General features: G+C 43.2%; 1 protein-coding gene across 1 annotated transcript in view; it reads right to left on the bottom strand.

The window, feature by feature from the left end:
• Positions 1 to 24,865, bottom strand: part of B4GALT1 (beta-1,4-galactosyltransferase 1) — a 414,930-nt gene that overhangs the window by 68,377 nt on the left and 321,688 nt on the right. Inside the window, exon 5 of the mRNA XM_078676516.1 lies at positions 3,074 to 3,178. Within this exon, the coding sequence (XP_078532642.1) occupies positions 3,074 to 3,178 (105 nt within the window). The remainder of the gene's footprint in view (positions 1 to 3,073; positions 3,179 to 24,865) is intronic.

Below are 24,865 nucleotides of genomic sequence, written 5' to 3'. Positions count from 1 at the left end.
ACTTCCTCCATTCTTTTTCGTATATTTATGCCACAGTTTGTTATAGGCTATAGCGATCAATCCATGCTTCATGAACATGTCCTTATTAGGGGTGCCTTCCGTTGGAGCCGGATGGTTCATCTCTAATAAGCGGTCCGGGCTAAACAGGCTACCGATCAGTGGGGAGAAGACAGACATGACGGCTCGCAACGAGGGACAAAAAGTCAGCACTGCCTATCTTATCACTGTGTGCAAAGACTAGACAGAATATTTCTATTCTACGTTGTTTGCAAGCAGTGAATACCTCATGAACCAATAAAAATAAAAAAACAATTCAGTGGGGAGAATAAGTAGGCTCGCAAAGGTCTGCGTTACCTACCCTTTCACTATCTGTAAAAAGGGTGGGGAGAGGGGCTCTTTCCTGTTTGCAGACAGAGAATCTCCAGAAAAACAGTCTGTGAACAATAGTTCAGTTTCAAGTAATTAATCAGTGGGGGAGAAAGATAGACACGACAGTTGTATTACCTATCCTCCACCGTTTGCAAAGGGAGAGCCTGTTGTTTCTCCGTTTGCAGACAGAGGATCTTCAAATAAATTAACAAAGAGTAATACTAGTATTTTCTGGACAATTCAAATAACCATTTCGCAATTCGTCGTGTTTACACGACCTTACCCGGACCGCATGGACAGTTTCTTGTCTTCCGAATCCAGCGCCCGATCGTCCTCTTTTCCTCGTATTCCTCGCGGCACTCCTGATGGTTCCCAGTCAGGACCGTAGATCACTCGAGAGAGGTCTGTTCGGAACCAGTGAAGTTCGGATGATCGGCTGTCAGACGAGGGTCTATCGGACAGGCGCGCTCCCGATCGTTGCAGTCGTTCACTCTGTCGTCAGGACCTCTCCCACTGGATCCACGAGTCACTGATGGGCCCCACGTTTGGGACGCCAATTGTTAAAGGTCAGGCTACCAACCAGATTAAAAGATCCTTAAGTATTGCCCGGCGGTGTCGCCTCCTAAACCCACAAGATATTAATCAATGAAGAGGCAGGCGCTGGAGACTGGAAGGCAGGAAACAAGGGTTTTTATTCAGAATCTCTCCGGAGGAGAACACATCAGTTCGGACAGCAAGTATCGTCACGAGGTGCTCTAACCGCATCTCTGAGGCCTGGCCTCTTATACACAAGTTTATTGCTTTATTACATACAACACATCCTTGGCAATGCTTTGATGTACGGAGGGATATCCTCCGAATCTCCCCTTCATACCCGTTCCCACACACATTTACAGTTGAAGTCCTCACCCCGGTCACAACAGGTGATGATTACCGCGCAGCTGGACATTCCGCCGATTCATGGAATGTGGGGGTTTGATCGGATCTCATAGGGTGGGGGCTTTGATCAACTCGAGGGTCCTTTAATGAGGGGAGCTTCCTACTGTACGGGGGGGGGGGGGCAATAAACAGTATCCGCAGAGCTTAGGTGGTGGCCTGGGAACGAAGAAGACAAACGGGCACACAGGAAAAGGGGGTTTGCATCAAAGGGCCTGGGACCATGAAAGGAATGAAGGGAAGTGTCGCGCTGGGAACAGGATGGGGCTCCGAGGCAGAGCCGCGCTGAAGAGGGGTTTATGACCCAAGACATGTGAGAGTGGAGGGGGGGTTGTCAGCGCGCGGGGGGGGGGTCGCCTGCGAGGTCGGGAGAGAGAGAGAGAGACGCTGGCTATCGGCGAGGGGCAGGGAGGCCATGGTGTACAAAATGGCTGCCGCTTACGCGCACGAATGGGCCCAAGGAGAGCAAGATGGTGCCGATAATGTTGACATTCTCAATCTAACTTTTAACACCTTCTACCTGCCACAGATAAGATTACAGAATGATATGCAGCTAGATCTTTATCCTTATTTCTAAAATGCAATCCTACAATGAGAATTTCCAATTTAAAAGAGTTACGGAAACTGTAATTATCGCAGTACTAGATTACTTTCGTCTAGCTACTGATGCTGATATGTTAATACCCTGATCTTTCACACAGTCAACCACAAAGTTCATCTTTCATCCAGAACTACAGTTATTTTAATCTGTTTACACGATTTTAAGCTGTACACCTAAGCGGATGACACCGAACTCATATTTAGAGTTGTCGTCCTGCAGATGATTCCTCTCTGAAGCATTGTCTATCAGAAGTAAGAATATCTATGAATCACCACTGGATTAAACGTAACACGGATAAGACAGAAATCCTGATTTCTGGTGTAAATCACAAACTTTGACAATGTTCCTTATTGCCACCAGTTTTAGACCATGCTCAATCCCACTCATTCTGTGAAAAGTCTGGGGTAAAAATAACCTATTCTCTACCAATGGATTGACAAGTTGCCTCAGTGTTTTTTTCCTGCTCCGTTTTAAAGAGCAACATTTAAATGTTCTTTCCCTTTCTTTCTGTAGTTAGACATCAGGCTTCAATTGTGGGACTATTTTGAAGAAAGTGCGTGCGTCCTCCTATATAATTTGAAATATTTTCTTATTCCATTATACAAGTGTTTTGTTACAATATTATAAAGAAAGTAAGTGCTACTGCTTCTATGTTGAATCTTATTTATTGTTCATAACAGGTTTCCATTATGTCTAACATTCTGTCTGTAGGAAGCCATCTTGGAATAGTTGACAATGTAAAAATTATTTTCCTAATACTTTATATAAAAAAAAAATCCAAAGATGGCATCCCTTTCAGGTATGTGAGTGCCAAAGCAGTTGCCATCTTTGAATGCTATACTATATGACAAAAACATCATAGGATAGCTGCCCAAACGTGTGCGCATGGATGACCATTTCTGAATGTTTTTTTGCCATAAAGTATGCCTATAAGCACTGACAAAGCAGATACATATCAAAGGCACAGATTGGCTTTGCTTTTAGGTCTTTGGTCTGCTTTGGTGCACTTTCACCTTAGGAAAGATTTAAAAACTCTTATTCAATCTTTATATTCCCTGGTGGTCTTCCCAAACCATCTGCCCTGTGGTCAGACTTCCTGAGTGCCAAGAGAAAGATGGGTGTTACAGCACTTTATAATACTTTAATAACAATGTGAGAAACATGTACCTTTGTGGGTTGGGGTCGTTCTTTCGGTCTCTGTCATGATGAATCATACGGCATTTTCCAATGATGGCATCTGGGCGAGATATGCCCATCCCTCTAGAAACTATCCTGCAAAAATAAACTTGTATTTTACGATTGCAAATGCATGTCTTGAAAATAATGCGATACCTATGTATTATGTAAGATAAGTATAATATTAAGGAATGTAGGTTCAGAGTTATCTTTAGTGTAGAGGTCTTCAGAGTAAAAGTGAAAACGTACATTTTCCTATGATAGAAGTAATGTGTAAGTATGTGAAAGAGGCAGAAAAACCTTCAATCTCCTTGTAGTATTTCAATTTGAAACCAATGTAGCCATTGGTTCAATTGGTATTCCTTATTATATTAAAACAAATGCTTGATAGCAAATTAATATTTCAATAGAACGCCGCATGTGAGAATATATTCAAAGTTTTGTTTGAAATGAAAGCTTTAGCAAGTGAATATCATTTTTAAGAGATAATGAATTTTAAAACACATCTTTCATGGTGCAGTATTCCTTATATTAAAACAAATGCTTGATAGCAAATAAATATTTCAATAGAATGCCGCATGTGAGAATATATTCAAAGTTTTGTTTGAAATGAAAGCTTTAGCAAGTGAATATAATTTTTAAGAGATAATGAATTTAAAAACACATCTTTCATGGTGCAGAATTCAAAACTAGACTGAAAATTACTAATAGAGTAAGCTACTTACCGTCAGTAACAATTTTTGGTGGATACTAGATCTTAAAGCAGATCCTCATCTTGAGAATCTGCTAAGGTGCCAAACTGGATCCAACAAGTGGCACGCCAGACCTCAATTGGGACTCTGCCCTGAAACTGGACATGGTGACAGAGCCACACAAAGGCACCGCTCCTATGTGCGGATGTTAGTTTGACCATTACAGAATTCTGCAAACAAAGAAAACAGCATATCTAACAGAACTGATCTTCACTGGCAGTGTGCGAAAGACACCATGGTACCTTGTTTATATCAAGATACTACTCCACAGACCTGTGAAGTGGGCAGGCGGTGAGGACTCTGCAGTCAGATAGAGCATTCACCGGAATGAGCGTTATCAAAGATGTGTAACTTATTCTTCTGATGGATGCTTCTCTCCCCAGATCCCTCCTCTTGTAAATTGTTACCAAAGCATTGCTCCCTCAAAGGAGGTTGAACTGACAAGCTGTGCAGCTCGCTGAGGGATGCGCTGAAGCAATGGCAATGACAAACATGGTCTTCAGAGTTAATAGTTTCAGAGTACAATTGTAAAGAGGATCAAAAAGAGCACTCACCAAAAACATTAGAAACCAATTGAGGTCCAACTACAGCATAACAAAGGGAGCAAGAAGAAACAAATGTGAAACCCCTTTTAGAAAATACATCTCAAAGTAGCGTTTGTCAACAAACAACTCACGAAATTTTTAGAAGACAATAATATCCTGCACACCAACCAATCAGGCTTCAGGTCCAAACATTCAACAGAATCTGCCCTCCTGTTCACGGCAGAGACCCTGCGCACGGCTATGGACCAAGGGAAGAAGGCCTTCCTGATACTATTGGATTTATCGGCGGCCTTCGACACTGTCTCACACACAATCCTGGTTGACCGTCTATTTAACTCAGGTATAGGAGGAGTAGTGCTGACATGGTTCAAAAACTTTCTAGGCCAAAGACGTCAAGTCACGGTATTGGGTGAATTCAGCTCTGAAGAAAAACTCATCAGCACAGGGCCTCAGGGCTCTAGTTTGAGCCCTGTACTTTTCAATCTATATATGGTCCCCCTGATTGAGCTTATTTCCTTCTACCAGATTAGTACAATATCATACGCTGATGATACGCAGCTCATCCTTGTACTTGATAGGGAGCGGCCTGGAGCAGAAGAAAACCTTAAAAACTGCCTCACTGCCACATTTGAGTGGATGAAGAGCAACCACCTCAAATGTAACTCGGGGAAAACCGAAATCTTGCCGTTTGGTGCTCGAAATTTGTTTTCACCCAGACAGTGGTGGCCCGAAGATGCCGAAGCCCCTCCTAATACCATCTCCTCTGCCCGTAATTTGGGCATTAAGTTTGATGACTTATTGTCATTTAAGCAACAAGCGGTGGCCGTGGCTGGCACTTGCTTCCACATCATCAGAACCCTTAGGAAATTCTTTGACCTCCTCCCATTGCCAGCAAGGAAAACGGTAGCGGTTGCGCTCATAACATCAAGACTGGACTGCTGCAACAGCCTGTATGCGGGAGCAAATAAATCTGTGCTCCACAGGCTGCAGATGGTCCAGCACGCAACCGCTCGCCTGGTCCTTGGCTGGCCCAGGAAGTCATCTGCCTCGGCCGCACTCAACGCTCTCCACTGGTTACCAATACACAAGCGTATTCTTTTCAAAATCCTGGTCATCACCTTCAGAGCCTTTCATTCACAAGGGCCCAGGTATCTTTCAAATGGTTTCAGACGCTATCGGCCTGCCCGGAGCCTGAAGTCCTCAGGCTCCGGGGATCCCTTTCTTTTGGTTCTTCTGTTGCTCTGCGTAGTGTTATGTTTCTTCTGCCTATCCTAAGCGCCGGGACGCCCCTTTGCTGGGGCAGCTGTGCGCTATAGAAGTCTGCGTAACCTAACATAACATAACAAATCAAAACCTACTAGTAACCCCAAAATTCAGGCTTGCCACTAAGGGTGGGAAATCCCTTGCTGTCCTGGGTTCCAGGGCATGGAACAAACTGCCACTACAGCTTCGGCAAATTTCAACAGAAAGCCACTTCAGGAAAGTCCTGAAGACCTGGGTGTTCTCTCTCACTGACGCCGCGTGTAAAGCCTTAGTATAAAGTGGGTAGTGTCCATCGAGCTGCTATCAGTTAACCGACCTGTTCCACCTGGGTGGGTAACAAGCGCCAAGATGCTCCTTGGAGTGGTAGTAGCGCTATACAAATGTACTTTACATTACATTACATTACATTATAAGAGCAGATCTAGCAACAAAGGAAAGCCAAAGAGGTTGATACATAACCACAAGCAGTGCCTATAGCAAACCCTGGATGGACCAAAGAGAAGAAAACAAGTTACTTACCTGTAACTTTGGTTACTCAGTATTGGTAACTTTCATAGATTCCCATGCTTTTGTATCATTCCCCGTCGTCGGAATGGGAGTTTCGGTAACAAAATAACATAGCAGTAGGTACAAAAGAGAAAGAAAAAGGCCTAGGCCTCATTCCCTTTTGTAGCATATCCGCCTCTTTTTGTAAAAGAGACCAAACTAGGCATCAGCCAATCAGAAGAGCCTCACCCCATAGAACCCTCCTGAAGGAACCTCAGAGCCTCAGATTTTCGTAGCCATTGTGTAACAATCACCATATCTGCTGAAGGCTGAGCTTTCCTCGGGGAGGTGGGTGGGCGCATGGGAATCTATGAAAGTTACCAATACTGGGAAACCAAAGTTACAGGTAAGTAACTTTTTTTCTTGCCCCCGTATTGGAACTTCATAGATTCCCATGCTTTTGTATCAGAGTAGCAAGCAATTAGCAATAAAAAACACATTTTGTGGCATAAATATACATTGCAATAGCTATCAATACATGAAGATACAAAATGTGCAGAATAAAGGAAAGCTCACCAATTAGTGGAAGAGGTTCCTCAGGACAGCCTGGCCCACAGCCGTGTCCTCCTGTGTCAAGGATTCCAAGCACTAATTCTTCATAAAGGTGTGCACACTGCTCCAAGTCGCAGCCCTGCAAATGTCTCTGATCTGCACTCCAGCGATGAGAGCTGTCTAAGAAGCCATCGATCTTGTGGAATGTGCTCTAATTCTGCTGGTCAGCGGCTTACCCGCTGTCGAATGGCAATGTAGAATGGCACTGGAAATCCACCTTGCAATACTTTGCTTTGAAAGAAGGAGGCCCTTGCGAGGACCACCAAAAGCAACAAACAATTGGGAAGATTTACGGAATCCTTTGGTGCAATCCAAATAAAATTTTAAGCATCTTTGTACGTCCAGAGAATGCAGTGACCTCTCCGCTGGTGTGGAAAGGTGAGGAAAGAAGGATTTAAGGATAACTGGCTCATTCAAGTGAAAGTCCGAGGGCACCTTGGGTATGAACTTTGGGTTAGTTCTTAAGATTACTGATGCATCTTACCGATGTGATGGCAAGAAGGAGAGCCAATTTCCTAGAAAGGAATTTCATGTCCGTTCGATGTATTGGTTCAAATGGGTCTTTCATGAGCTGTGTGAGGACCAAATTCAGTTGCCAAGTAGGAGGCGGAGGCCTCACCGGGGATAGACACGGAACAATCCTTTAAGAAACTGTTTAATTATCCTAGAAGACCAAAGAGAAGGTCCAGACGCAGAACGTCTGTACCGAGAAATCGCTGCCAAGTGAACTTTTATAGACGAATGGGCCAGCCCCGTCTTTGCTAAGGACAAAAGATAAGGCAGAAGTTGATGAGGTTGGGAAGAAAAAGGGTCAACACCTTCTTTCTTGCACCAAATGCAAAATCGTTTCCATTTGAAACGGTAAGTCTTATTCGTGGAAGGAGCTCTAGCCTGGAAGAGAATCTCTCTTATTTCATTTGAGATGGGAAGGTTCATGAATTCTCGCTGCTCAGGAGCCATGCTGTCAGGTGCAAAGAAGTTGGGTCCGGATGCCAAATTTGCCCCTCGAACATTGTGAGAAGGTCCGGAATGGTTCGCAAGGGAAGAGGAGGAACAAGGGACAACAGATGGAGTTCCGTGAACCAGAACTGTCTCGGCCAAGCAGGGGCTATCAAGATCTTCTTGCATGGCTCCAACTTGATTTTCCTGATCAGTCTCGGGATCATTGGAATGGGGGGAAAGGCGTAAACAAATGTCCCTGACCAGGCTATCGAAAGTGCATTCCCCAATGATCCTTGGTGGTGAAGCCTGCTTGCATAAGACTGGCATTTCTTGTTGGTCGGTGTGGCAAATAGATCTATCGCAGGCTTGCCCCACTGATGGAAAACCTCGTCCAGAACTCGCTGGTTTAGTTCCCACTCGTGACTGACTGAGGATAGCCTGCTTAGCCTGTCGGCATTCTCATTTAAGATCCCTGGCAGATGTTCTGCCTGCAGAGAAATCCCGTGAAGGATCGCCCATTCCCCGATTTCTTGAGCTTCCTGAGATAACGGGAGAGACCTGGTTCCTTCTTCCTTGTTTATGTAATGCATGGCCGTGGTGTTGTCCGTCCGGATGAGAACTTTCGAACCTCCTAGTCGAGGGAGAAAGGCTTGAAGAGCCAGCTTGATTGCCCTGAGCGCCAAGAGATTGATGTGAAGCAGACGGTTCTGAGGTGACCAATGTCCACTGACATGCAGATCCTGCAGCACTGCCCCCCAGCCGTCCAATGATGCATCCGTCGTCACAACCTGAGGAGACGGATCGCTTACGCAGGATAGACATTGGGACAAGTTCTCCTGCTTTGTCCACCACAAGGCAGCTTTTCTCATTGCTGAGGTGATGGTCACCTTGTCGTCGAACAAACCGTGAATCAGTCTCCACTGGATGTTCAGCTGTTCCTGAAGAGGACGCATCCTCAATCTGCAGTGTGGAATTAGAGGAATGCATGAAAAAATCACTCCTAGAAGAGACTTGTAACGGCGTACTGAAAGACACCTTCTTCTTCTTAAGGCTAGCGCCATGGTTTGCAGTTTTTCCTGCCTCTCCAAGGTTGGGAAAGCGTTCTTGAGATTCGAGTCCAAGATATCCCCCAGGAAGCGTGTCATCCTGGACGGAACCAGAGATGACTTCGCCTTGTTTAGAGTGAGTCCTACATTTTGAAACAGGTTTGTACATGCGTTGACCGCTTCCCTTGCGGCCTCCCAGGACGGAGCCTTCAGCAACCAGTCGTCCAGGTAAGGGAAGACTTGAAAGTGATTCTTCTGTAGTATCGCTGCCACTGGTGCCAGCACCTTTGTGAAGATCCTTGGGGCAGTGCGTAGTCCAAAGGGTAACACCCTGAATTGAAAGTGGCTCTTGGCTACTGTAAATCGTAGAAACCTTCTGTGTGCCGGGTGAATCGGTATGTGAAAATACGAATCTTCGAGATCGAGCGTGGCCATGAAATCCCCATGATTGATAAGACGTATAATGTCCTGAAGTGAGACCATCCGGAAAGATAGGGAGATGAGATAGGTGTTGAGCTCCCTGAGATCTAAAATGGGGCGCCATTACTCTAGCGTCTTCCTTATCAGGAAGAACCTGGAATAGAACTCATCTCCTCTTTGGGTGGAGGGAACCGGATCTATAGCACCTTTCAGGAGCATCTGATGAACCTCGAGCCGCAGAAGACGCAGATGTTTCGATGGGATGGCGGCCGGGGGCTTGGATGGTGGGATTTGTGCAAATTCCAAGGTATGGCCCTTTCGAATGATGTTTAGCACCCAACGGTCTGATGTTATCTTGGACCAATTCTGAAGGAATTGAAACACCCTGCCTCCTACTGATAATCTTGCGGAGGTGGGCACAGTAGGAAGAGCCAGGAGGCCGCTATTGCCTCTTGGACGTGTCACGTCCTTGGCGAGCTTGTTTTCCTCTAGTATTAGATCTTGAGAAATTCGAGGATTGGCCTGGTCTTTGCTGATAAGGCTGGCGGTACTGTTGCGAACCTGAGCCTTAGGACGAGTAACGTTGCTGCTGGTAAGAGCCTCTGTACGTGGTACTCTTGCCTCTGGAACCTCTGAATGAAGCGTACCCAGAGACTTAGCTGTCTCAGTGTCCTTTTTAATATCCTGGAGAGTGTCATCTATTAACTTTCCAAACAAAGCCTCTCCATCAAAAGGTGATCCAGGATCTTATTCTAGATTTCAGGTCTGAACCAAGTTGCCTTGAACCATCCCTGGCGACGAAGGACTGCAGCACCCGCCAATGTCTAACCTCCTGCCTTCTTTATCTGGAGGACTTGTCAAAGGAGCTGAAGGGTTGCGCCACTTCCTTTGTGCCGCTAGAGAAATTAACGAGTCCGGTTTTGGGTGTCCCGTCAAAGACGCCGGACCATCCACCGGTGCTTTATATTGTTTGTCTAGACGCGGTAGAACAGGGTCCACCGTCGCTGGATTCTTCATCGCCTTAAGGCCTTCATCCCAAGCATGTTGGACAATAGGGATAGATCTTGTAGTCTTTTTATAAGGCTCTTTAAAGTCATATAAAAACATTCTGTGGTAGCAGAAGGCATTGCTAGTTTGAATCTGCCAGCCGCTCTCTCCATCAGCTTATGGAAACCCCCTATATCTGCTGGCGGATATATCCACCGGATCCGGACATGGTGAAGCTGGGTCTGGGATGACATACTCGTCAAATTCTACAACTTGATTAGGTCTGCCATCAAAGTTTTGATCCTCATCCGAGGAATCATCGTGAATGTCCAGTGGTATCGAAGACACCTGTGGAACCAGTGTCTGCGGCTGAGATGTCACCTGAGCCGGCAATTCCGGAGAAACAACTGCAGGAGCCGCAGGGACAGGCAAGGCTTGCGTAGTCGGAACCGCTGCAGGCTGTGAACATCTAGATTTGTAATCCTGCAGCATGTTGTGGAGATCTTGCAAGAGAGAAGATGGTACCGACACCATGTCTTGTTTCGAATATTGCTGTGGTTGGGCAGAATGATGGTACCCACATTCCTGTTGGTAGTCCCCTTCAGAATCCGTCTTCTGGCATTTAACTAGAAGGTGAGATAGACTGTTGGCATAACCATATGAGTCTTGATCGTCGTCCTCGGATTCGTCATCATCCTCCTCTAACAGCAAAGCTGGAGGCAAGGGGGTAACTCTTCTGGGAGACGTCATGTCAGGTGTGGTTCGTCTCATAGAAATAGTCATTCTTTCCGTCGACGACAAAATCGTGATGGGTGTCGTCGACGAGACCGTCGACGCTCCTGCTGTCATCGTCGTCAATGTTGTCATCGTCGAAGCCCTCTACATCGACATCACCGTCGTCACCACCGTCGACAAGCTCTTCGTCGTCGCAGCCGTCGTCGCCGCTGACACTGTCGTCGACGACTCCGTCGTCGCCGACGATCCCGTCGACGCCGAATGTACCGTGGACGAGCCCGTCGACTGTACCATTTTAAGCTTAGGCTTCAATGCCTTCGACGACGAAGCCTTCGTCGACAAAACCTTCATCTGCGTCGTTGACGACTTGGAACTCTTGTCAGACTTCCCAGAAGACTGAGAAGGTGGTGTTTTGAAGGCTGTATCAGTCTTCACACCAGAAGAAGGTGTAGATGGTCCTCCCCTCTCCTTTTCACCATGGTGAGGAGATTCGACTGGACCTTGGCTCTCAGACTCTCTGGGGTCTTTTTTGAGGCCTTAGAAGGACGCTCCATAGAAGGAGATAATGTGTCTTTTCTGGCCTTCAACTTCTGGAGCCAGGTAAGAAGCCTACCCTCACGATCCCGAAGGGTCTTGGCAGAAAAGGTGCGGCAGATCTTGCAGTCTGCAGCCTTATGATCTGGATAGAGGCAATAAATACAATCTTTATGCTTATCCTCTACTACAAACAATATTTTCTTGCCACAGGTGGAACATGGCTTGAAAAGGGCCTTCTTCTCATTATCAGACATCTTGGAAGGGACAGCCAACAATTCTGAAGAGAAATCCTGAAGAAAACTTCTGAAAAGAGATGAGAATGAGCAGAGCTCAAAGGAGACTCCCTAAGCATAACGTGCGGTAGAAAATCTGAGGCTCTGAGGTTCCTTCAGGAGGGTTCTATGGGTTGAGGCTCTTCTGATTGGCTGATGCCTGGTTTGGTCTCTTTTACAAAAAGAGGCGGATATGCTACAAAAGGGAATGAGGCCTAGGCCTTTTTCTCTGTCTTTTGTACCTACTGCTATGTTATTTTGTTACCGAGACTCCCATTACGAATACGGGGAATGATACAAAAGCATGGGAATCTATGAAAGTTCCAATACTGGGGCAACACCAAGTATATCAGACAATCTAGTCTGTAGTAGGCCAACTTGCTTCAATTTCCACCAAGCAACAAACTAGAACCAGCCACCTGAATAAACTGATTTAGTGGAAGGATGATGAGTAGCCCAAAAAATATGAATCACTCCAGACAGTAGATCAAAACCACTCTGCTGGTTCTGATCAATTTCCATGCATGATGGTGTAGATTGTGGAAGTTTGGGTGCAGCACTGTTTCTTGCTGCTGATTCAGCATATTCTCCTCAAGTGGGAGTCAGATGCTCCTTGTCAAGTACCAGACCCATCGAGCGCAAACCGCAGCCAATGGAGTCAGCTGCACTTGGTTAACCCTGACTTACATAAGGACCTGCAGGATCAGTGGCATAGGGGGGAACGTGTATAAGAAGTTAGAGTCCCGCCTAAGGCAGAAAGCTTGCTTAGAGACCCTTGAGGACACAGATACAGAGTGCAAGTGGCTGGACAATGAGTATTTTCAGAGCTAGGAAATGGTCCTCTGAGGGCATGACCCCTGGGCGAAGATTCGCCGTGTCCCCTCTGGGTGCAGACGCCACATATGATCAACTAAATTACATTCTAACAAATCCCTCGAAATGCCAGCCATGACTTAAGCATCAGAACCTCTAGAGGTCTTGAATATTCTCTGAGCATCCAATATTGCTGATGGCAAGCAGGAAAAAATATATAATGAGATTGCTGGCATAAGTTATAATAAACACCAAAGGGACAAGTAGACTTTTACAGGACAAGAAGATTTATAAAGCAACATGTCCCATGGACAAGTAGATATTGTTTCTAATTCCACCCCCCCCCCCCGTTTCTATACAGGGGGTTGGCCAGGAAGACTAATCCAAAATTGTAATCTGTTTTTTGTGTGCTGCTTATTGCCCTGCTTATTATTGTAGCTGGGTGCTCGATAGGACTGATTATTTTCATCTTACTCGGGTGTGTGATCCAAATGTTGGAATGCGGTTCTACATGCAGATTATGATGATGCATACTCAAGATATGATACAGCGGTGTAGGCGACCACCATAGTTTAACTTAACACATGGGAGTTTAGCAGAATATTATGTGTCATGACTGTAAGTTGGGGGTGGGTAGAATAAATTGTGAATACAAGTGTGGTTATTAAAAGAATCAAAATTTGGGTGCATGCACTGCGGCAGGGGCGATCATTAAACGCCCATGTATAGTTAACGAAATTTAATCATATGTATTTTTATCCTCCTTTGTTTCGCAGACGTTTATCAAAATATGATGGATTGTAGGAGGTTTACTTACCCTGGTTTGCAGTCATTTAAATGGATTCTCTGCCTGTCTTCCCCATGTTGTCTTCCATTGTTATTCCTAGAGTAATTGGCTAGATTCACTGTGTTGCACAGCTTTGACAAACACCCTCCGGTTGAAATACATTTGCCAAGCTTATTTTAAAATCATCTTGTGAAATCGACATCCTGGAGTGCCTGCTTTTTTCTTGGCCTCATTATGAACAAGATTATTGTTGGATATATTTATATCTATACACATATATGAATGGATTTGTGTATACACATATATATGTTTTTACCTGCTTTGGAGCTGAATTGCCGAGAGTGCTGTTCCCTTCAACTGTTCTCCTTCCTGTTTTCCAAGCAACGCCTCGCGGCCCCCGCTCCGCGGGTGCCGCTCGCAGGCTAAGGACTCTGCTTGCCATCTGTCCCTGGTCCTTCCAAAGTGCATAGGAGCACCAACGCGACCTCTGCCAGTTGACTTCTGGACCCTAAGGTTTGAGGCGGGACTGCGAGGACCAGCGTGCAGCGCGGCGCTGATCGGCCGCAGCTGGTCCTCTTCCCGCCCCTCCACCCGTCAAAAACATCGCGGTGTGTGAGCAGCCTGGGTACCTGCTTTGGAGCTGAATTGCCGACAGTGCTGTTCCCTTCAACTGTTCTCCTTCCTGTTTTCCAAGCAACGCCTCGCGGCCCCCGCTCCGCGGGAGTCGCTCGCAGGCTAAGGACTCTGCTTGCCATCTGTCCCTGGTCCTTCCAAAGTGCATAGGAGCACCAACGCGACCTCTGCCAGTTGACTTCTGGACCCTAAGGTTTGAGGCGGGACTGCGAGGACCTGCGTGCAGCGCGGCGCTGATCGGCCGCAGCTGGTCCTCTTCCCGCCCTTCCACCTGACCTTCCCATATAATCTGTGGCAGTAACGCGCACGCGGGATGCACACGGGGCTAAGGCCGGGGCGAAGACCGGGCAAAGAGCGGGCCGTTTGAGGCCGTTCGAGAACGTGAGAGTCCGGTCCGGCCCACCCCCCTAACTTCAATTGTGTGGTCCTTCCCAATACAGGTATTACCTACGTTTAATGAACATCCTTATTACCTGAAAGCTAACATAAAAAGAGCCATCAACGCATAACTATTGGAAAATGACCACGAAAATGAATACAAGATCTACCAAGCTGAAAAAACCAAACAAGAATGGTATAGGAGAAATACTATTGGGCCCAATGGACGACTTTTTAGCCAAAGCAAACACATTTATCGACCAAAGCATAAGCTTAATTGAGAGAAGGGTCTCAACTGAACTTGAAATCGCTCGTCGATCTTCATTGGGACTACTGGCAACTGCAAAAACCCCAGAAATACAGTCAGCACCTATTCAAACTGTGGTGAACGCAAATAGGCTTAGTCTTCCAAACAATGTAGACCTCTCAGTGTCATAAATTTCAGTAGAAAGTGATCTGGAAAAAACCCCTGACATCTTCCCTGAACCAACGCCTGAAAAAACAAGGCAAATGAGAGGGAGGCGGGAGGGAGCTGTAAAGAAAAGAAACGTAAGGAAGACTACTGAGTCCATCGAAAATACCAAAGTAACCGATCATCCAATTCTGGTCGATGACTCAAACCTCCCAACCCTATCCCACCATCCTATTCCCTCAATAAACAATGCAGTAATAGCACATCACTTACCTCAAGATCTACAAGATTCTTTAATTCCAGAATCCCCAAGCCCACAGCAATCAGGCAGAGAGCGAGAACTAGCGAGGCTAATGAAGGAGATAGCCTCTCTCCTGAATTCTTACATTCGCCCGCTAGAATCCAGACTCACTAATATGGAGAGCCAATTAACAAAAATCTTAGGCTCTCTTAAACCTATCCCCCTACAATCGCACCAAAAACCACCCGAAAGTTCCATGACTACTCTTTCTGCAGCTAAGAAATCTGTCACCTTACCTCCTGTACAGACCAAAACACAATTTACACCAACTCTTCCAACAGTAGCCAATCCCCCGGCTGCACAAAAACCAGTTCCCAAGCCCCTGACTATCTCCTTACAAACCAGCTCCCAACTAATTCCAACAGCAATTACTCCAACTATAAATACACCGGCCCCTAGTACTCCCACAGCAATAAACACAAACCCTCCAAAAAATGCCCCAGGAAGGCCGACTGATCAAAGACCCACTTTAAATATGCCACCTGAGGCATCTCCATATGTGATAGTTATGACAGGGGTACCAGAACTTACAGGCGAGGGAATAGAGCCCAATTGGTCTCTACAGAATAAGGTCCAGCACTGGTTGAACACAAATCGCCCCGTCCCGCTCCACTGGAATAGTAAAATAGCGTCAGTATGTCGGACCCCGTGGGTAGGTTACAGGAAAAAAAACCTCCGGGGTGATTGCATTGTAATCACGTTCGAGGAACCCAGTATAGCTGAGTACATCTGCTCCCGGGAATTTAACATCACCTCGGGGGGGATTGCAACAAGATCTCTGTCCTACTTTTACCCAAAAAGGTATAACACCCACAACCATACTCGCCACACTGATAACATCTGGCGGAAACCAATTCCGCAGCCGTGGGAGCTAGAGGCCGTTGGGCCAAGACTACCACCGCATTACAGCAACCACGATGACTCTTGGTGGCTAGTAAATCGAAATCCCCAGCAGAGAGAAGCACCCTGGCAGATTGTGGGCCCACAAAACAGACCCAGAACTTGGGAGCAATGGGAGAGACCACACCATCAATCATTTGGGTCCAACTATAGAGATAACAATAATGGACAAAATTGGCGAGGTATTTCGACCATGAACAGGTTCAGTGGCCTGGAAATGGTCGATTGACCAAAAACCAAAAGTCCGGAGGCCTCTCGAATAACTCCGGATCTGCGTACCTCCCCTCCTACCCCTCCACAACCGAAAAATATAGCCTTAGACAATACATCCACCCAGCTCTCGATAGTCTTCTGGAATGTGGCGGGCCTCAGAAAGAAAATTGAGGATGGTTCTGTTGCCGGCTTCCTGAAGCACACACAAATTATCTGCCTACAAGAGACCTGGGCAATGACCCCCCTCCATCTCGTGGGGTACAGGACATTTACATCTCCTGCCCTTCCCAGCACTTCAGGTAGACCCAAAGGGGGATTGGTAACCTACCTGGCAAATACAATTGCTGATACAAAGATCCATAAGGTTGATCTACTATCGAACTTTCAGATTCTTACCCTCATAACTGGCAAAAATCCTCCCATCACAATAGTCAATATATATAACAACCTAGTGGAAGATAAATTTGTAGCCGTTCTTTTACGAATTGAGGACAAAATAGCTGAACATTGCCATCCTAAACAGAAGAAAGAAAATTCCCACGTAATCTGGGGAGGAGATTTTAACCTTCATTCCTGCTCCAACAATCTCAATTGTGGTTTGGTAGACGAACATGATAATCCCCTTGTCCACTTCATTCATTCAGGAGTGGGGCTCACCATGAACAGAATACTCTTTGATCTGCACTTGCAAATCATAAACCCCATTCAAGAGTTTAATAACAGGCTGGAACCCACTTACAGAGGAAGGGGCCACGAAACCACTGTGGACTATGTAATAGTGACAGAAGGATTGAAAGATCAAATTAACAGCATGTTAATCCTCGAAAACAACCTTAGTGATCATTCTGCATTAAGCTTAAAAGTTCAAATAACCCGACAAAGGTCATCGATGGCAACTATAGCAAATATGCTAAATCAGAACAGGCTCGAGCTGGGTAAAACCAACGGATTCACGATAAAATGGGAAAAAGTGGACCCCAACATTCTTACAAAGCGGCTAGTAACAACCACTTATAACAACATCTTGATCTGTCTTGCCCCACATGCAGAGCCTAACCAAATTTTGGAAAACTTCAACCAAATAATAGAACAAGTCAAAAATCTGCTAACCAATGCACCTATACAAAATAAGAAAACCTCTACAGGTTGGTTCAACCGTGACTGTACCAAAGCGCAGACCAACTTGAGGAAAGCACTCGGAAATCCAATCAGAGATAAAACCACCATCCAAGCTCTGCGACGGGAGTATAACACTGCTAGAAGCACAAGAAAAAAAGAGTTAAAACAATCCTTGTGGAAAGCCCTGCATAAGAGTGCGCTCCAGAAAGACAGTCAGGCATTCTGGAAAATAGTCAAATCCCCTCTGCTAACCGACTCCAACGCACCAAAAATCGATGTAGCCATTGATGAGGATACATGGGTGAACCATTTCTCAAAAATCTTCAAACAGCAAACTAACACCGAAGATCATGAGCCCTATTCCAAACCAGTAACCTATCCCATACAACTGGAGGTAGATCTGCACGACTTTGAAATGGCGCTTTCTTCAAGTAAATCCGGAAAAGCTCCAGGCCCTGACGGGGTCCCAGCTGATTTATTTAAGTATCTTCCCGATCTCTGGGTACCAATAATTACAAGAGTCTGCATAGCAACATCGAAACTTGGCCTGCTAGATTCATGGTCTTCTTCCATCATGGTCCCAATCTATAAGAAGGGGGACCGACAAGACCCTAAGTGCTATCGCCCAATCTCCCTTCTTGACTCTTTGGGCAAACTAGTCGGCAGAGTCCTCCTCGGAAAGTTACAACAATGGGTAGAAGATAAAAACATCCTCTCGCACCTACAGTTTGGTTTTAGGGAGGGCTTTGGAACAATTGAACAGGTCCTAAACTTAAGCCTGCTTACATCTAAGTACACCCATGGTAAACCTGGTGCCATCTACATGGTATATGTGGACTTGTCTTCCGCCTTCGATTGCGTCTCACATGCAAAGCTTTGGTCACTGTTGGGCACCATGGGGGTTGATCCCCCCCTCTTGGATTTTTTAAGGGAGCTCTACAGTAAAGCTACCGCGAGAGTGAGATATGGGACAAGAGGAGAATTGACGGCGCAATTCAGCGTAGAGCGAGGTGTGAGGCAAGGCTGTGTCCTGGCTCCCTTCCTCTTCTCACTCTACACCAACGGACTAGAAGAGGCCATGCTGAGAGGGGGGAAGGACCTTCCAAGAGCAAAAGATCGCTTGGTCCCTGCACTACTCTACGCTGACGATGCAGTCATCCTAGCACGAACTCCCATCGAATTGCAGAAATCTCTATCAAAATATGCAGATTTCATGGGTGCCTTGGATTTGCACATTAACATCAAAAAAACCTTTGTTATGGTGGTTGGCGGACCAAGAAAAGTATCCAAGTCCACTTTTCTGAACAATCAAAAAATTGAAAAAACCTCACAATACCCTTATCTAGGGGTAATGATAGATGACGCCCTGAACTGGAAAGCGGCTGTTGAGGCCAGGAGACATCTATTTAAACGTGCAATTATGGCGCTGATCAAATTCTCAAACAAGCTTGGAAAAAGACCACCAGCAGAACTATTACAGATATATGCTGCAAAATGTCAATCTATAGCACTATATGGTGCAGGGATCTGGGGTCATACATCCATCTGCTCCATACAAAAAGAAGAAAATATTTTTTTAAGATTCCTTTTATCAACTCCACGAGGCACTTCCACCTATGCCTCACATATCGAACTGGGAATCTCATATATCGAAGATCTAATTAAAATCCAACCACTCATGCTTTGGAGGCGAGTATGGCTGTCGGAAAAAAATAATTTGACCAAAAGCATCTTACAGGATACCATGGGTTTGGATCACGCCAATAAAATAGCTTGGCTCTCCTATGTAAGACATTTTCTTACCGACTTAGGGTTACCACAATACTACCACGAACCAGAAAACCTAAAAAACATATCCAAAAAAGATCTGAAGCGAACTGCGTTGAGCCACCTGGAATCCCTGAGATTGTCTTCATCGATTGCAAAAAAATCTGTCATGCATGCAATTATGACGCAGCAGTCCCTGAAAATGCAGCTATATTTGACTATAGAGATCTCGACATACGAAAAGATGCTCCTCACCAGGTTCAGAATGAACCTTTTTTTCAGACTAGTGACATTTCCGGAAAAAAACAACTGGAACACTCAGATGGATCCATGTCCATGTGACGGTCTTTCCATACAGTCCACCATCCACACAATACTGTTCTGCAAGTTTTTCCATCCCCATCGAAAAATATGGCTTATTCCCCTACTAAAAAAATGGGGTCATAGACAATGCCGCCCTGCTATGTTGGCCCTACAATATTTGGACTCTGAATCCACCGTGTACCACGTACTAAACTTTCTTAAATGCATTATAAGACACAGAAATAATCTTTAAAAAATGTAGCGCCTACCCAAAATTTTAAGTAAATTGTTGATATCTTTTATTTTTCATTTTTAAATTGTACAATTGATTGCATTTTTCTTTCTCGTGATTGTTTGTATTTCTATGATATCTTTTATGGTTTTTGCAAATGCTAAAAAACCGAATAAAGATTATATTATTATTAATTGGCTAGAGATGGATGGAGGTATATGTGAAGTCCATTATATGTTGGTCCTTTTGACCCGCTGCGCGATTTTAAGATGTAATTGTGTTCAAGAAGGATCACTGACATAATATCGACCTCACAAATATCGAGATACAAAAATATCGAGTCAAAAATATCGATTGACAAAATATCGATTCCCTATCTTCAAACAGGTAAGTACCAAAATATCGACTCCAAAATATCGACTTACAAAAATATAGACTGTCAAAATATCGATTTTTTTAAATGTCTTAAAATTAAGTTAAATCTAATATAGTAATAAATATATTTAATATAAACTTGGAAATAATTATTAAAAAAAATTAATTTTAATAAATAATTTATGTAATTAAAAAAATTATATCACCAAAAATAATACATATATATATATATATATATATAAAAACATATTATTAAATAAACATATATAACATTTTTAGCGTAGCATAGAAAATGGTTAAAATTTATTGTTACAACTATAGTGAGTTCAACATTAGCAAAAGTGTTGGATAGCGTAGAGGTAAAATTTACTATTCCCACTCCAGTGGGTGCAACAGTAGGGAAAGCGCTGGATAGCGTAGGGGTTAAAATTATTATTCCCACTCCAGGGATGTATGACGTTACAACGCATACTTTTACAACGCCTACCATTACAACAAAACTTTTACAACGCAAAAACTTTTACAACGCATACATTTACAACGCAAGATTTTACAACGCATATACCTTTACAACGCATACCATTACAACGTAAGTATTGGTAAGTATATAATCATTTTTTGAATATAAATTAATTAAAAATATTATAATATAATTTAATTTTATTTAATAAATTTAATTTAAATGTAATTTTACTTTATTTTTACAAAGTACCCCTGTACCCCAAAAACCCAAAACTGACCCTGAACCCTAAAAATACCCCTTTACCCAAAAACTGAAAACTGACCCTGAACCCTAAAAATACCCCTTTACCCAAAAACTGAAAACTGACCCTGAACCCTAAAAATACCCCTTTACCCCAAAAAACTGAAAACTGACCCTGAACCCTAAAAATACCCCTTTACCCAAAAACTGAAAACTGACCCTGAACCCTAAAAATACCCCTTTACCCAAAAACTGAAAACTGACCCTGAACCCTAAAAATACCCCTTTACCCCAAAAACTGAAAACTGACCCTGAACCCTAAAAATACCCCTTTACCCCAAAAACTGAAAACTGACCCTGAACCCTAAAAATACCCCTTTACCCAAAAACTGAAAACTGACCCTGAACCCTAAAAATACCCCTTTACCCAAAAACTGACCCTGAACCCTAAAAATACCCCTTTACCCCAGAAACTGAAAACTGACCCTGAACCCTAAAAATACCCCTTTACCCAAAAACTGAAAACTGACCCTGAACCCTAAAATACCCCTTTACCCAAAAACCCAAACATATAACATTTTAAAAATAATTATATACTTACCAATACTTACGTTGTAATGGTATGCGTTGTAAAGGTATCTGCGTTGTAAAAACATGCTTTGTAAATGTATGCGTTGTAAAAGTTTTTGCGTTGTAAAAGTTTCGTTGTAATGGTAGTGCATAGTAAAAGTTGCGCTGTAAACGTTGCATACCCACTCCAGTGGGTGCAACAGTAGGGAAAGTGTTGGATAGCGTAGGGGTTAAAATTACTATTCCAACTTCAGAGAGTGCAATAGTAGGGAACGTAAATACTTCACAAATAGATATAAATAACATAAATAGTAATACCAATTACAAATAATTAAAATATTTTACAAGTGTATAAAATATATTAAATATTTATTTATAAATACAAAATAAAATTATTTAATTATAAAAATTGCCTACTCATACTAATTAATTACCTATTAACAATAAATTAATTTACAATTTAAAAATTAATCAATTAATTTTAATTAAAAATTATATTTTAATTTATTTCCTATTAATAATTAATTAACAATTAAATCAAAATAAATACCAATAAATTAAATGACATATTTAATTAATCAGAATTAAATTACTTCCCACCCTATTCCCCTATAAACCAACAACCCGCTACAGAAAATAAATTAATGAAATTAATATATTTATCAAGTAATCAATTAAAATTATTTACCAATTATATTTTAATTAATTACCAATTATTATTTAAGTAACAATTAATTCTAAATAATTAACAATGAATTAATTAACATATTTATTTAATTATAATTAAATTACTTCCCACCCTATTCCCCTATAAACCCACCACCCGCTACAGAAAATAAATTACCAAAATTAAAATATTTATCAATTAATCAATTTTAATTAATTACCAATTATATTTTAATTAATTACCAATTATTAATTATTTAACAATTAATTCTAAATAAATATCAATACATAAATTAACATATTTAATTAATTATAATTAAATTACTTCCCACCCTATTCCCCTATAAACCCACAACCCGCTACAGAAAATAAATTACCAAAATTAAAATATTTATCAATTAATCAATTTTAATTAATTACCAATTATATTTTAATTAATTACCAATTAATAATTATTTAACAATTAATTCTAAATAAATATCAATACATAAATTAACATATTTAATTAATTATAATTAAATTACTTCCCACCCTATTCCCCTATAAACCCACAACCCGCTACAGAATAATATTACACAAAAAATTTAAAATATTATTAACTTACCTTAAATTCGATATTTTTGTTGTCTATATTATGTCTAGTCGATATTATGTCCATTCTATATTTTTGATTCGATATTATGTCCATTCTATTCGATATACCTTTTTTCTAGTCGATATTTTTGTTGTCTATATTATGTCTAGTCGATATTTTGTCCATTCTATATTTTTTACTCGATATTCTGTCCAGTCGAAATAAATGACTCGATATTATGACTGCATACCGTTCAAGAAGTGGTATTAAGATATGATAAGATAAAGAAATATCGATGGTGCTCACACAGAGTTGCTAATGTGTTCTGAAGTGTTTAATGTGATCTGTAAAACTGTTTTATATGACTGATGCGAAATGAATGATCAAGTTTGGTTCAGCATGGCGTGTCCCTAGTGAAGCATTAGTTATGGTGATTTAAACATAGCGGTTTCACTTGAAGGCACGGTCGCATCCATGGGAACCATGTGACCGCCCATTCCTGTATAAGTTGAGGCAGGTGTAGTTGGTGGGCCTCTTTATCAAGTGGAATCCAAGATGTGAAACCATACGCCACGGTAGCTGGAAGAGGGAGGACACTAAATGAGGTAAAGGATTACGTGGTCTCTTTTTAAAATTTTGCAATGTTGGACACAGAAGGTGGAATCTTGATCATCAGGAATGGCTATGGCTGGGGGCGTGACTAGCACCCAAGGAAGATGGCGGCGTTACCGTGACTCGCCCGGAGGGATATTCGAGACGCTTCTCCAGTGAGGAGAACAGCGGAAATGAGCAGGCGGCCATCGGAACCACTCAGGTAGACGACAGAGGAATTTTCAATGTGTTGGAGACACACTTTCTCGCCGTATTCTTTCTTTTTTCTTGGAGCAATGTGGCGCCTGCCATTTTAAAAATGCCCGCGAACTGAGAGGAGCCTCTTTTTCTTTGTGGATTTACCGCTTCTTATTTCAATCTCAAAAGGCTCTTTTTTCAGTACTGTGAGTAACCTGAAGGCAATGATGCAACTATTGAGCAATATTATAAGGGCCCATTTCTTTTTCTCTCCGAAATTTAACCAGGGCTTCTCTCTCTTTGTCGTTGGTGCTAGCGGCGATTTTGTTGCATCATACGTTTGCAAATGTATTCATTTCTACAAAGTACCAAGAAATGTTACCAAATTTAAAAGGATAATTGTCTGCCTAGACTGAGCTATCTAGGTCATGCACTTCTACTACCATCATTGACTCTAAGCAGGTTCTAGTCGGTTTGGCATTATCTGCTTCTCTAATCTTTTGCAGTGATACTTCAGCTGACCCCAATCTACCAGTCCACTATCGTCCCATCTCCCTGCTACCCTATTTTGGGAAGTTATTGGAGCATCTAGTCAACAAACTGCTCACTGCCCACCTAGAGAACCATGGTCTCCTGGACTCCTCATAATACGGCTTCCGGGCTTCCCGTGGTACAGAGACTGCGGTCGTTAAGATTATTGATAACATCAGGCTCACATTGGACAAAGGAGAACCAGAAATTCTGGTTCTCCTGGATTTGTCTGCAGCCTTCAATACCCTCTCCCACAGTATTTTGAAAAATCGACTGTGGGAGGTGGGTGTCAGAGGGAAGGCCTTGGACTGGTTTGACAGTTATCTGACGGACCGCTTCACCACCGTTCTTGTAGACTCATTAGTCTCATGTAGTCATCCTGTCACTGTTGGGGTCCCACAGGGCTCTATTCTCAGCCCCATGCTGTTTAATCTATATCTAACACCTTTAGCCGGTATCATTAGATCGTACGGTTTTGAGACTGTGTCCTAAGCCGACGATATCCAAGTGCTTGTCACCTGTGGTTCTGATTACGTTGGCACACATTCTCGTTTCAAGAGCTTATGATCCAAATAAACAACTGGATGAGTAGAAACAAGTTACAACTAAATGGCAGCAAGACTAAGATCATCTTATTTGGTAAAGTTAAGGAATTCTGTACGCAAGACTGGTGGCCTTCAGAATTTGGCTCATGTCCCCCTCCTAAGTCTGCAGTACGTAACCTTGGAATTACCATCGACAGTTCTCTGTCCATGAAAACTCATGTAAACCAGGTTCTAGGTGTCTGCTATGGGATTATGCGCAATCTCTGTTAATCTTTAAGTGGCTACCTATCGAAGCTAGGAAACCTTGGTGCAGGGTCTAGTCATCAGCCGTCTTGATTATGGCAATGCCCTGTTCACAGCACTTAATGAAGATCTGCTTTCCAAGCTTCAGATCCTTCAGAATACCACGGCCAGACTTGTTCTTAATCTTCCCCCTACATCCCCTTCTGTCCCAAATCTCAAAACCCTTCACTGGCTTCCGGTGCGACAAAGAGGCCATTTTAAAATCTTAAGTCTTACACACAAGAATGTACGACACTGGCCCTAACTACCTAGCAAAAAAACTTAAATGGTAC

This window comes from Lissotriton helveticus, chromosome 2_1 (assembly GCF_964261635.1).
Source record: "Lissotriton helveticus chromosome 2_1, aLisHel1.1, whole genome shotgun sequence".
Classification (NCBI taxonomy): domain Eukaryota; kingdom Metazoa; phylum Chordata; class Amphibia; order Caudata; family Salamandridae; genus Lissotriton; species Lissotriton helveticus.
The sequence above is the reverse complement of the archived record's forward strand: the minus strand, read 5'-3'. Positions and strand labels throughout refer to the sequence as shown.